Here is a 13643-nt window from a genome sequence, read left to right as displayed (position 1 = left end):
GCCTCGAGACACCCAGGGTGGAGGCACAGCCCTTTCCTTGACCCCGTGGTCACAGAGGGCCTGCGTCCCTTGTTTCTGCTGCTGCAGCAGTGTCCCCACCCCCTCAAAGCTTGCTTGGTGAAAGGAATGCCAGTTGGGAAAGGTCAGTGCCAGGGCTCTGCTACTGAGACCCGGCCAAGTGCTCAGGAGAAACCCAAGATTGGGCCAGGGCAGGAGGCAAGATTTCTGGTTCGAAACCTGGTCAGATGTGAACAACCATGAGTGAGTGCAGGTTGGAAAAGCGTGCTTTTGGCGTTCTTTATGATGAACCTGCACACGCACCACCAAGAGGAGCAAAGGAGGGGTTGCATCACGCAGGGCCGGGGCATGCAAAACAAAGGAGGGGTCCTAGGGGGGCGTCACCCGTAGAAAAAGCTTGGGTACAATTTGAGCGGGGACCACCAACACAACAAAGGCTAAGAGCACACCAGAAAGGCACTTGGAGAAAGAAGCCAAGAGTACATTGTTTCCCGGTGGAAACAAGACGTCCGGGTTCTGCAAGGGCCTTGAGTGCAGAGGAAGGGCGAGCACTGAATGGATGGCAGGAAGAGGGGCCTCCGGGGCCGGCTGCTGGGAAGGGTCGAGTTAACTTGGGGAGTGGGGTAACAAGGCAGGAATGGTCTCTTGGGAGCGGGTCCTTAGTGGCAGGAAAATAAAGTCTTGTAATTATGAGTCAGTGTGAAGGGGGTTTGTGGCCAAAGCGTGCTGCCACGACTAGGGTGTGAGGTGACGGTGCAGGTAACTGGTGCTGCCTTGTCGAGGGACCGGCGTGTCCCCGGGGCCTCCAGAGCCCTCGGAGCAGCCCTCCCCGAGGAAGCCCAGGCCCTTGGAGGGTGGGGGGAACCCCGCAGAGGCCCAGCCCAGCGGAGGCCAAGGCTGGCAGCTGTGGAGAGACCCGAGAGCCACCAAGCATTCTTTTTTGAAGTACAACGTATGAAAGACTTCTTAAAAAGAGAAATTGGAAGATACAAAGAAGTTTGAGAACGTTTTCTGGATTCCCATTACATCTGGGTAGGCGCATTTGGGTACCTCCTTCCTGGCTTTTCCACTTTGAAGTATGGCGCTGGGGAGGAACGCGTGGTCATGCTCTTGGGGGCAGGGGCGGAGCAGGCCTCGGAAGTCGGAAGTCGGTGTGGGAGCCGCAGTTTGGCCCCCGCGCTGAGCTGTAATTCCGGGCTGGGTCTGTGGTGGCTCAGAGACCTCGGAGACAGCTTGGCCTTCCTCGAACCAGGCTCTCAGCATCTTGCAGCTGTCCAGGCCTCTGACCTGCTTCCTTGGCCCTCAGACCAGAACACACAGTCCTTCCGCTCAACCAGCCCACTGCCCCGGAAGGCCCAGGCATTCTTTGCAATAGCACGAGGTCCTGGGCTCCTTTTGCTCAAAGAACAAAGCAGGATCCAGTCAGCCTCCACACTGAGGAGGCAGCAGCTGGATGAGGCAGGGATCTATATTCTCATTTGAGGGAATAAATTTGATGAAGGATTCCAAGGCTCAGGAGACGAAAGCAACCAGCCTAAGGTCACACAGAAAATCAATGCTGGGGCCAGGACATAAGCAGTGAACTGGGGGCAGCCAGAGCCTCTGAAGGGAGGGCCTGAAGCTGCCAGGGCCGTGAAGGCCAATGTAAAGCTCCTGGGTGCAGGGGCTCCTAGTTTACAGGTGGGGTCACAGTGGACCCTGGCCCACCAAATGCCTGTCCAGTATGTGGCCGCACAGGGGAGGAGTGAGTGGGAGAAGGCCTCCCATCACTTACCTCAGAGCTGCATCCTGGGGAGACCTGCTGCCATTGGCCAATCATATGAGTGGGTGGGGGTGCTTCAGTTTCTCCTACTCCTGTGGGCCCGCAGGACTACAATTCCCAGGGGCCCCTGCTCCGGGCTGGTGGCCCCTAGCCAAAGCTGGTCTGTAATCTGACCTGCCCTCTCAAAAGGTCACTTTGGAGCTCCTTGAGAGACAGCAACAGGGGGAGCTCAGAGTGGCAAGGCTTTGGTGCGGGGGTTGGGGAGGGGCTCTGCCTCAGGTGACCTCCCGCATATCACCTGCTGGAGCCCAGGGTCCTGGCCCCCTTCTCTCAGATGCCCAGTGCCCTCTGCTAGCTGCACGCCTTCTGTCCCGGGCACCCTAACCCTCAGCTCATGACCCTTCAGTCTGCAGGGGTGTCCTGGTCCCTCTTGCCACAACGTGTTGCCTCCCCAGCAAGTGCAGCTTCCCTGGTGGCCCTACCCTGGGGGTCATCCAGCCTGTGGTTTGCGGTCTCTGGGCAAATACCTAAAACAGAAGGCAAGCTGCTCATCTGGCGGCTGGGCCTCCTGACACCTGTGTCCCCTTGACAGCCCCCTCGGCCTCTCCAAGGAGCCCTGATTGAGAGCCCACGATTGGGCCCCATCCTGCAGCTGTACCCCAGGAAAAGGGCCCAGCTCAGGGCAACCTCTTAGCCAGAATCAGCCCATTGGCTCCAGTCAAGCCTCAGGCCTTTCAAGCGAGCGTTCTGCCTACAAAAGGCGGAGACGAAAGACAGAAGACCCCAGTGTGCGAGGCCTGGAGGAAATGGGTCAGCACAGGGCTGTGAGCAAGCCAGGATGGGCCGGGCCTCGCCTGTGTGGAGCTCGCCAGTTCTCCCTGCCCCTCTCTCCTCTCCTCCCCTCGCCCCCAAAATAGCTCCCTGAGCTGCCAGGCCAAGACCCTCCCCTTGAGCGAGCGGGGAGGTGGGGCATGCTGCCTGGAGCCTGGCTTTAAATCCCCAGGCAGCTGGGGATCTCCACTCCCTGGCTGGAGGCACTGCTGAGGCCCCCTGTCCACCCATCCGTCCGGCCGCCCTCCCACAGCCATGTCCCGGCCCCTGACAGACCAGGAGAAGAGAAAGCAAATCAGCGTGCGCGGCTTGGCCGGCGTGGAGAATGTCACTGAGCTGAAGAAGAACTTCAACCGGCACCTCCATTTCACCCTCGTAAAAGACCGCAATGTGGCCACCCCGCGAGACTACTACTTCGCGCTGGCCCACACTGTGCGCGACCACCTGGTGGGCCGCTGGATCCGCACGCAGCAGCACTACTATGAGAAGGACCCCAAGGTGCTGCTTGGGGCGCCCCGGGTGGGGAACCGGCTAGGGGCACACCACAGGGCTGGGAGATCTTGACAAGTGGCAGCCCCTTCCTGGGGTCAGGGCTTTCTGCAGCAAAACAAAGAGTCCCTCCGGGTTCCTGAGGTTGGAGGATCCAGGGGTGCCAGGTGCCATGGGTGCTGGGGCAATCCTGGGGGAGTAACTTGGGGCGGGGGCAGCTCAGGGGGTTCAGGTCAGGCGAGCTGGTTGCAAAGGCCCAGCCCCTACTCAGAGAGTAGGAGGGGCTGCAGGTGGGCAGGAAGACCCCTGTGGCCTCAGTCGGACCCCAAGTAGAAGGACGCGTCATTGAATGTGTGTGTGGTCTGCCTGTGCGGTGGGTGGTGTGCATCTGGGGCAGCAGGATCAAGTATCTCTTGGGGTCATTGGTAAATGTCAGCAACCTGACACTCCTGGCAGGGGTGGAGGAGGGGCAGTGGGCGTGGCAGGGAGGGGATCCAGGAAACCAGGAGACCAGGCCCCATCAGCATCCTGGATCCTTGTGCCTCTCTGCCCCCTTCTTGGGCTGAGGCTTGAGGGCCAAGGGGACCTGGGCACTGCAAGGATGGGAGGTAGCTGATTCTAGCTGCGAGTCATTGTGTGACCTTGAGCAAACGACTTTTTTCTCCGGGCCTTGGCCTTTCCATCTTGAGGAGCACCTGGCGGTGCTTCCCTCCATTTTGACTCCCTGATGGGCTGTTGGGAAGCTTGTGTGCGATGGAAGGGGTTCCCACCTCCCCCAAGTGCCTCAAGCCCTGAGGTAGATATGGCCAGCCCCATTTTCCACATGAGGAAACTGAGGCTCAGAGAGGAAAAGGCATTTGTCCAAAGTCAGAGGAAATGCTGGAACGGGAACCTTACCTGTTGAGTCCCAAAACCTAAGATGGGGAGAAAAAAAAAAAACGGAGCTAGGGTTGGAACATGCCGGGGCCTAGAAGTGGGGCAGGAGGGGTACGAGGTGCAGGCCCAGCTGGGCAGCCCTGACCACTCTCCCCTGCCCGTCTGTCTCTCCCGACAGAGGATCTACTACCTGTCTCTGGAGTTCTACATAGGCCGGACGCTACAGAACACCATGGTGAACCTGGCCTTGGAGAACGCCTGTGATGAGGCCACCTACCAGGTGTGGGGGGGCGTGGAGGTGGGCTCGGCCTTAGGGACTGGGGGATTTGCCCGCTGGCCCTTGGCCTTGATCACGGCTCACCCTCCCCTCTCTAGCTGGGCCTGGACATGGAAGAGCTGGAGGAAATCGAGGAAGATGCAGGCCTGGGCAATGGAGGCTTGGGCCGGCTGGCGGGTGAGTGGGCAGGGCGGCAGGGGTGGGGTGGGCAGAGGGCCTCCTTTGTGCTGGGTCCCTCACACCACCCTCCTGCACACCCCTAGCCTGCTTTCTGGACTCCATGGCAACGCTGGGCCTCGCTGCCTATGGCTACGGGATCCGCTATGAGTTTGGGATTTTTAACCAGAAGATCTGCGGGGGCTGGCAGGTGAGCAGCTGCGGGCCCTCACCTTGTGGGGGCCCAGTCATGATGGCGAGGACCCCCATTTGGTCATCCATCTCTGGATAGGTCCAGACCCAGCCCCAGCCTGGGTGGAAAGCAGCCCGTGGAACTGCTCAGACTCCCATACACACACCATGTCCCAGTGGGCATCACACCAGACCGGGGCCCACTCCAGAGCTGTTAATTTACACCCCGTATAGGACGCGCCACGGCCACTGCCCCTGCCCTACCCACTGCCGCCGTGGTGTGAGCTGGGGTCTGACGCTGCCTTCCTTTCTCCCTGACCTGCCGTGGGCTCAGATGGAGGAGGCCGATGACTGGCTTCGCTATGGCAACCCCTGGGAGAAGGCCCGGCCTGAGTTCATGCTGCCTGTGCACTTCTATGGCCACGTGGAGCACACCAGCCACGGGGTCGAGTGGGTGGACACACAGGTGAGGGCAAAGCCAGGGAATGGGGGAGGACCCAGTGGGAGGGAGGTGGGGAGCAGGAGCCTAGAAGAAACAGGGAGGTATAGGGAGAGAGCCTGGAGGCTCCTGGACCGGGCGCTATTTTACAACGGAGGACACTGAGACTCAGAGAGGTTAAGTGACTTGCTGGAAGTCACACCGCTGGAGCCAGGAGAGGCTGGAGACAGGGTCACAGGGAGCCAGGCCAAGCGCAGAGCCTGGGAGGAGAGAGGCTGCCCTGCTCCACCAATTCCCCTGCCCTGCCCTGGCGCCTCTCCACCCCACAAGACTCATCAAAGAATAATCACGGTGCCTTGCCTCTCCCCCACGTCTGACTTGGGGTCTTGATGGGAAGCAAAGCTACAGCCCAGAAAGGGGAACATTGGGGGTTAGGGAGAATTAAAGCCTTGAGAGGGGAAGTGACTTGTTCAAGGTCATGCAGCAAGTGAGAGGGAGCCTGAAGCCAGCCCCGGCTCAGTCAGTCCTCCTGCTGCAGCTGCAGGTCATCGGCCTCCAGATGGCTTCACAGAAACTGCTAGGCTTTCAGAATTGGGCATTTGTTCCGCTCTCATCCACGCTAAGGGCCAGCAGGGGCTCGGGCTGCCTGCCCGGCTGTGTGCTCTTGGGCTAGGCCCTTCCATCTCTGAGCTACAGCTTCCTGCTCCAGTCAGGGGCTACTTGGTGTTGGGGAGGGAGGCGACACCCCTTGGAGGAGTGATGTGCCCCTGGCCCCGGGGTGGCAGGCAGTTGTTGGCAATAATTATTGATGTCTGCTAATTGTGGGGGGTGGGGCCAGCCTCAGTCAGTGCTAATTAACCAGGCATAAGCCTTTGATGGACTTGACCTCCGTGACCCCTTCTTCTGGGCCCTGGGGTCCCTGAGCCTTTTCAGGAGTCCAGAGTGTCCGCTAGGTTGTGCTCAGGCCAGATGGGCCAGCTCATCCCCGTCCCTGCAGAGTGGTCGCCAACAGAGCCCCACCTTGGGCTCTGGGCTCCCCATTGCCTCCTCCCAGAATCCTCACCACAGCCCGGCAAGGCGGGGCCGGGGGCATGGGGAGACACTGGGGCGTCCTCTCTTTACGGATGAGGTCCAGAGAGGCTGACGGGTTTGCTCTGGGTCACCCAGAGTCGGACAAGAACCTGAGGTTGGGAGTTAGCGGGGTGCAGGGAGGAAGCCTGGAGTCCCAGCTCTCAGGGCCCCCCAAGTCAGACACGGTGATGCCCGGCTCCTGACCCTGCACCGGGCGCCCTGCAGGTGGTGTTGGCCATGCCCTACGACACGCCCGTGCCTGGCTACCGCAACAACTTCGTCAACACCATGCGCCTGTGGTCTGCCAAGGCCCCCAATGACTTCAACCTCAAGGACTGTGAGTTCAGCTCGCTGGTCGGGAGCAGCCCCCGCCCACCCCAGCCCCTGCGCCACCCAAGCCTGACCCTGTCCCCACTTTCACTCCCTCAGTCAACGTTGGTGGCTACATTCAGGCTGTACTGGACCGCAACCTGGCCGAGAACATCTCTCGCGTCCTGTACCCCAATGACAACGTATGTCACCACTGGGCTGGGGGCAGGAAGCCTGAGTGCTGGGAGAGGGCGGAGATAGGGAGGGACACTCACTGGTGCCCTAGTCACACCCAGGGTGTGTTGGGGCCCCTGTGTGTCCTGTTGTTCCCCCAGTTCTTTAAGTGGGAGCACGCCTGAGTCCTGGGTGCAGCAGGTCAGGGTGGGGCACTTGGAAGAGCTGTTCCCTGGCGCTGCCCACAATACTCTTGGTCTTTGTTGCCCCCGTCCTGACACTGTCCCACATCGCTACTTTGTCGAGTGGCAAAGCCCCCTGGGTCCTGGAAGTGTGGACAGTTCCGGGCTCAGAGGTCTTGGTGTGGGTGGAGTCTCTCCTGACCACGCCCACAGCAGCATTAGGCCACGCCCACACCTTGACTGCGTCCTGCCTTGCGCTGCCCCCAGTTCTTCGAAGGCAAGGAGCTACGGCTGAAGCAGGAGTACTTTGTCGTGGCTGCCACGCTCCAGGACATCATCCGCCGCTTCAAGTCCTCCAAGTTCGGCTGTCGAGACCCCGTGCGCACGAACTTCGATGCCTTCCCGGATAAGGTACCGGGCCCAAGGGAGGTCTGCCCTCCAGTCATGCTGCAAGATCGCCTCTCCCCTCCAGCCTCAGCCTGACCCACCCATTGTGCAGATGAGGAAGTGGAGGCTGGGGCAGGGTGGGTGTGTGAGGGTGGCAAGCTCGAGGTCTTCAGTCAACAGGAACATAACCTGGGCTTCCTCCTTCTGCCCCACAGCTGCCCTCGTGAGGGCCTCTGCCCCCAGCTCGGCCTTAGAGCCATGTGGGGCCCTTGGAGGGGACTCTGAAGGGGCAAAGGACAGTGACCATAGCCTTGATTTGGAGCCTGGACTGACTCCCTGACCCCCGTCCCCCACAGGTGGCCATCCAGCTCAATGACACTCACCCCTCCTTGGCCATCCCTGAGCTGATGAGGATTCTGGTGGACCTGGAGCGGCTGGAGTGGGACAAGGTGGGCTCAGGACTCTTCCACCCCTGCCTGCCTCTCTGTCTCAGGTTCCCTTCCACGTCTGGGGAGTGGAAAGCTGTGAGGGGAGCCCCCACTCAACAGACGGTAGTGTGAGGCCCAGAGGGCGGGTGTCCCAGAAGCTGGCACCGCAGCGGCAGGGCCCAGGCTCCTGGCTGCTCAGTGTGTACAGAGAGCCATAGGGCTTAGACCCCAGGGTCCTGACTCCCCACGCTGTCTGTCAGGCATGGGACGTGACAGTGAGGACCTGCGCCTACACCAACCACACGGTGCTGCCCGAGGCCCTGGAGCGCTGGCCGGTGCACCTCATCGAGACGCTGCTGCCCCGACACCTCCAGATCATCTACGAGATCAACCAGCGCTTCCTTAATGTGAGTGCAGGGGTCGTGACCTGGAGGGCCGGGCGTGGAAGGAGTGTGCAGCCCGGATCCTGAGACTTCAGTGGGGACGGCTTTGGGGGTACAGGGCTGGGGACCCGGGTTCCTGGGGACCGGTCCTAGCTCTGGGCTCTCCGGGCACAGCGGGTGGCAGCCGCCTTCCCCGGGGACGTCGACCGGCTGCGGCGCATGTCGCTGGTGGAGGAGGGCGCGGTGAAGCGCATCAACATGGCCCACCTGTGCATCGCCGGGTCGCACGCCGTCAACGGTGTGGCTCGCATCCACTCGGAGATCCTCAAGAAGACCATGTGAGACCCGCCCCCCAGACCCCGCCCTCCCGCTGCGCCCCGCCCACTCCAAACCTGTGTCACTATAGGTCCGCCCCCCACTGCCCTGCGCCAGGCATTCACGCCACCCCCACCTGGCCCCTTCCACAGGTAGCACTGCCCTTAAGCACCATAGTCCTGCCATCCGGCACAGTCCTGTCCCCAGGTGACCCCCTGTTACACCCAGCACCCCCCCCCACCCCCGACCCCTTTCATTAAGAAACAGGGGTAGGGGCCCCAGGGAGGAGGCTTCCTCCCGCAGGGGTGAATGGTGACCCCCTACCCCATCATGCAGCTTCAAGGACTTCTATGAGCTGGAGCCTCACAAGTTCCAGAATAAGACCAACGGCATCACCCCTCGGCGCTGGCTGGTTCTGTGTAACCCCGGGCTGGCAGAGGTCATTGCTGAGGTGAGACGTCACTGGATGGCCAAGGGGTCAACACGGGTCACTGCAGGGGTCAGCTGGGTGTGGTTGTGCAGGTGGTTCGCTGGAGGGTGCCCCGGGGGGTGCTGAAATCCATCCCGCGCCCTGTTCCCCAAGCCCCGCGTGCGCCTGGAGGAGGGGAGCCATTTTCTTCCTTGCTTGAGGGGCCCTGGGCTCATGAGGCCTGGCCCTGAGGCTCAGCCTGGTGGAGTTCTCAGTCTCATGGAGCGGGTCATCAACAGGTCACATCTGAAGTGAGACTGGCAGGGGGCAGAGATGGGGAGCAGGGCCTCGAGGTCATTGCCTGTCTGAGCAAAAGGCCAGGAGGAAGGCCTGCTGGGGTCAGGTGGGGTCAGCCGGCAGATCTCAAGGCCAGGAAGAGAGGAAGACCGAGGCACACCCACCACGGCCCAGCTGGGAGTCTGGAGAGGGAGGAGCTGTCTGCAGTGGGCGGGGCTTGGCTGACCCATCAAGGGCCCCCTCTGTGAGGGATGCTGGAGGGGGGGCGTGGCCTGACGGAGAGCCATCTTCTGCCAGCGCATCGGGGAGGAATACATCTCAGACTTGGACCAGCTGCGCAAACTGCTCTCCTACGTGGACGATGAAGCCTTTATCCGGGATGTGGCCAAAGTGAAGCAGGTGAGAAGCGCTGCCACCTGGGACCCCTGTGCCAGGGCCTGAGTGGAGAGTGCCAGAGGGACCGGATGTCTGGGTCGGGAATGGTCCATTGAGCTCATCTCTCCTGCAACCTCAGACCTTTGGTAGAAGTTGCCTGGAGTCGATGGTGGGAAGGCATCATCTGACCTCACTGGAAGAGTGCTGACATTGATTAGCAATGTCTGCCCTGGCGCAGGAGTGGATGGAGGTGGCAAGTGAGCCTACTGGTGAGCTCTCCCCCCGTCCCCTGCCTTTAGGAAAACAAGTTAAAGTTCTCTGCGTACCTGGAGAAGGAATACAAAGTCCACATCAACCCCAACTCACTCTTCGACGTCCAGGTGAAGCGGATTCATGAATATAAACGCCAGCTCCTCAACTGCCTCCATGTCATCACCATGTACAATCGTGAGTGGTGGGGTTTCACTATGTCTTGGGTCTCCCTGGACCGGTGCTGTCAGGAGCTCCAGCCCGGCCAGTGAACCTGGCTCACTCGAGCCTCTATTTCTGCACAGGCATCAAGAAGGAGCCCAATAAATTTTTCGTGCCTCGAACTGTGATGATTGGAGGGAAGGTGAGAAGCTGGGCCACAGAACGTGGCTCTCAGCCTTTGATGTCCAGGCTGTTGCACGGGAGGGGGTAGGGGCGCCGGGCTGTAGAGCTGACCCCTGGCTGTGCCCCACAGGCCGCGCCTGGGTACCACATGGCCAAGATGATCATCAAACTCATTACAGCCATTGGAGACGTGGTCAACCACGACCCGGTGGTGGGAGACCGCCTGCGCGTGATCTTCCTGGAGAACTACCGAGTCTCGCTGGCTGAGAAAGGTCGGGTGCTGCCAGTGAGGACCCTAGGGGTGCTCTGATTAGTTCAGGCCCAGAACGAGGTATTAGTCACCCCCTCCTGGGGTACTTGCACCGTAAGGAAGAATCTGGAGGGGACAATGCTCCAATCATGAAGATGTCCCCCTAATGGTGGAATTTCAGGCAGTACAGGGTGAAATTGCAGGAAAGATGGGCCTGTTGGTGCCCCTCAAGTTACACAGTGGGGCTGGGGGTGGGTTGGATCCCAGGCGTTCAAGAATTAACCAGAGGTGTGGGGGAGGGGCAGCGGGAGGGAGACTCAGCTGGTGAAGACTGGCGGGCTGGGGTGGAGGGGACCCTGAATCTGGCTACCTGGAGGGCCGGCCTGACTCCAGAGTTCCCAGCGGGAGTGGGGCTCTTCCTGGAGCTGAGTTTGTCCCTTGCCGCCGCCCCACAGTGATCCCGGCTGCCGACCTGTCCGAGCAGATCTCCACTGCGGGCACGGAGGCCTCAGGCACTGGCAACATGAAATTCATGCTCAATGGGGCTCTGACCATTGGCACCATGGACGGGGCCAACGTGGAGATGGCAGAGGAGGCGGGAGAGGAGAATTTCTTCATCTTCGGCATGCGGGTGGAAGACGTGGACAGGCTTGACCAGAGAGGGTACGGGGGTCAAGAGCTCCAAAGTTCACAGTCCATGGGCAAGAGGCACTGAAGTGTGGCTGCTGGAGGCTAGGGCTGGGAGTCCAGGCTGCACAAAGTCTTTAGTTATGGCCATCAGGATTCTGGAAAACCTTCGTGGTAACTTATAACAAATAAGGTTTAATGAAATGGGAAAAGAAAGAGGTAGCGTAGAACTGAAGGCAAAGAAAGAGAAAATCATATCAGTCCTAGGAAATTATATTATTTCTGGAATTGGAAGTAAAATTAGATTCTTAGCTCCCTGGCGGCCCTGGTGAAAAGGGAAATATGAGGACAGTAGTTACAACTGTGCTTGTGGTCAGAAATGTAGTTCTTCAGAGCAGACATGTTCCTGGCATTACATTTTTAAAAATTTATTTTAAAATATGACTTTTTTTTTCTTATCATAAAAAGAATACATGCTCATTAATTGGAAAGATGCAAAACCACAAAGAATAGAATAACTGTCATCCATAGTCTCATCACCCACATTTAAAACCACAGTTCTCTTTTTCGTTGCGTAATTATGTGTGTGTGTATATATGCAGTTTTTGACAGTTGGGAATAATGTATGTACAATTTTGAATCCTGATATCTTAACATCGGGGAGGCATTTTCTACGTCATTAAATAGTCTTCAAGAGATTTTAAATGTTTGTGTAGGGTTCCATCCTATGGACATGCTGTGGTAACTTAGCCAGTTCCACATGGTTAGACATCACGGTCGATCTCCCGTTTACTAGTATAAATATCACTGTGATGACCAACCTTTTACATCTATGTCCACATCTCTGATTATTTCCTTAAGATAATTATTAGAAAGGGCTATTTCTCAGTCAAAAAGTATGAATTCTTAAGACTCTTGATACATATTGCCATATTGCTTTCCAGAAAGTTGGCACCAGTTTACACTCCCCCCAACAGCTTATGAGAGCTGGCATTAAATATTGAAAGGAATTTCTCCTGTGGGGCTTGACTAGAAAGTTCCGACTCGGTCCTTTGGACAGGAGGGAGATGGGAAATGTTCTGAGCAAGGTCGGACACGTGCAGAACTAGGCTCCAGAAGGACAATTTTGGCTGCATGATGGAGACCAGAGTGGAGGGGTCAAAGTGCAGGTGGGGCACCGGTGTGGGGGCTGACACCATCAGGCAGGGGGAGTCGCCTGCAGCAGGCCAGTGCTGGGGATTAGGGACATTGTTGAGGAGGTGGCCTTGGTTTCTGGTTGGAAGAGGGGAGGGGAGGAAAGAGATGCGACTGGCCTTGGGGAGGGTTCGAGCCTGGGTGGCCGAGGGATGCATTGTGCTGCCTCAGAGAGTGGAAGACTAGAGGGAAGCTGGTGCCAGGGAGGCGATGAGCTCGGCTGGGCAGTCTGAGTTTACGGATGTTTCTGAGGATGCAGCTGTTGACTCCTCCTGGAGCCTGAAGGCAAGGCCAGGGATGGGAGAAAAGCCATTCTCGGTGGGAACACACTGGTTAGAGACGGTGGTGGTATCAGGGAGGAAGGGCGCCTGGTTTGATCCTTGGCGCTGACACCCCTCTGCTCTCTCCAGGCCTCAGTGCCTCATCCACACACCGGAGGCTGGAAAACTCAGCAGAAAGGGGAGAGGGCCTCCGGGGAAGGAACCCTGGGGGGTGGGGTGGCAGCTCCAGGCAGGGTGGCAGCAGGCTGGGCCCGGGTTTTGACGCTGGTGCTTGGGACCTCCCGGCTGACAGCAGCTCTTCTCCCAGGTACAACGCCCAGGAGTACTACGACCGAATTCCCGAGCTTCGGCAGATCATCGAGCAGCTGAGCAGCGGCTTCTTCTCCCCCAAACAGCCCGACCTGTTCAAGGACATCGTCAAGATGCTCATGCACCACGACCGGTGAGCTGGCCGGCCAGGGAGCCTCACGGGTGGGGCTGCTAGGCTGAACGGGGCTTGGGCGCGGCGGGGAGGCTGGACAGGGGTCCTGGGCAGTTGGGGCCAGGCTCCTTTGGAAGTGTCATCACTGTCCAGGCCCCCAGAAGTCGACTGGGACAGAATGGGCTTGGCCCTTGACCTCAAGGAGCTTCCTGCCTCTCCATTCCCCTCCAGGTTTAAAGTCTTTGCAGATTATGAAGACTACATTAAATGCCAGGAGAAAGTCAGTGCCCTGTACAAGGTGAGGGGTCCTGGACTAGGGATTGGCAGGGCTTTCGTGGCCCTGGCTGGGATAAGAAGAAAGGTGGGGACCCCGCTGGCAGCGTGAACCCAGAGCTCCCTTTTGGCCTGTAGAACCCGAGAGAGTGGACGCGGATGGTGATCCGGAACATAGCCACCTCGGGCAAGTTCTCCAGCGACCGCACCATTGCCCAGTATGCCCGGGAGATTTGGGGCGTAGAGCCCACTCGCCAGCGCCTGCCAGCCCCTGATGAGAAGATCTGAGCGTCCAGACCAGACGCGAAACCGGCCCCGAGTCTGTTCGCAGTCCGTTGGGCCAGCCCCAGCTCCTCATCCAGAGGGTGAGGTGCTGGAATTAGATCTCTAAGCCTCTTCCTGGAACCCTCATTTCCCCCCAGCCTCGAAGCCCCAGTGTCCAGCGTGCCTAAGGACACTGCTCCTATCCTGTCCTGGGGCCCCCTTTTCCCTCCTATTTATGGGTCTGACCAACTGCACCCACTCCCCCCAATAAACCGATTCCCCTCGAGAGCCTCTTTCCTGCTCTCTCTGTTGGGAAGTATTTTTAGCTCTGGGCGGGCACAGCAGCAGCTGCGCCGTCACCGTGCCTTA

The 13643-nt window shown here is 59.1% G+C and overlaps 1 protein-coding gene across 1 annotated transcript; it reads left to right on the top strand.

Moving 5' to 3' along the window:
- Nucleotides 1–2588: 2588 nt before the first annotated feature.
- Nucleotides 2589–13560, top strand: PYGM (glycogen phosphorylase, muscle associated). The gene is made up of 20 exons (XM_014844910.3): nucleotides 2589–3109; nucleotides 4155–4256; nucleotides 4352–4430; nucleotides 4517–4620; nucleotides 4936–5067; nucleotides 6337–6448; nucleotides 6541–6623; nucleotides 7044–7187; nucleotides 7520–7612; nucleotides 7852–7998; nucleotides 8149–8312; nucleotides 8626–8740; nucleotides 9293–9394; nucleotides 9670–9817; nucleotides 9925–9983; nucleotides 10095–10236; nucleotides 10670–10877; nucleotides 12624–12758; nucleotides 12969–13035; nucleotides 13149–13560. Exons 1-20 carry the CDS (start codon nucleotides 2867–2869, stop codon nucleotides 13296–13298), a joined length of 2529 nt encoding a protein of 842 aa, XP_014700396.1. The 5' UTR covers nucleotides 2589–2866; the 3' UTR covers nucleotides 13299–13560.
- Nucleotides 13561–13643: the final 83 nt, after the last annotated feature.

This window comes from Equus asinus, chromosome 17, assembly GCF_041296235.1.
Source record: "Equus asinus isolate D_3611 breed Donkey chromosome 17, EquAss-T2T_v2, whole genome shotgun sequence".
Classification (NCBI taxonomy): domain Eukaryota; kingdom Metazoa; phylum Chordata; class Mammalia; order Perissodactyla; family Equidae; genus Equus; species Equus asinus.
This window is presented reverse-complemented; position numbering and strand designations above follow the sequence as displayed.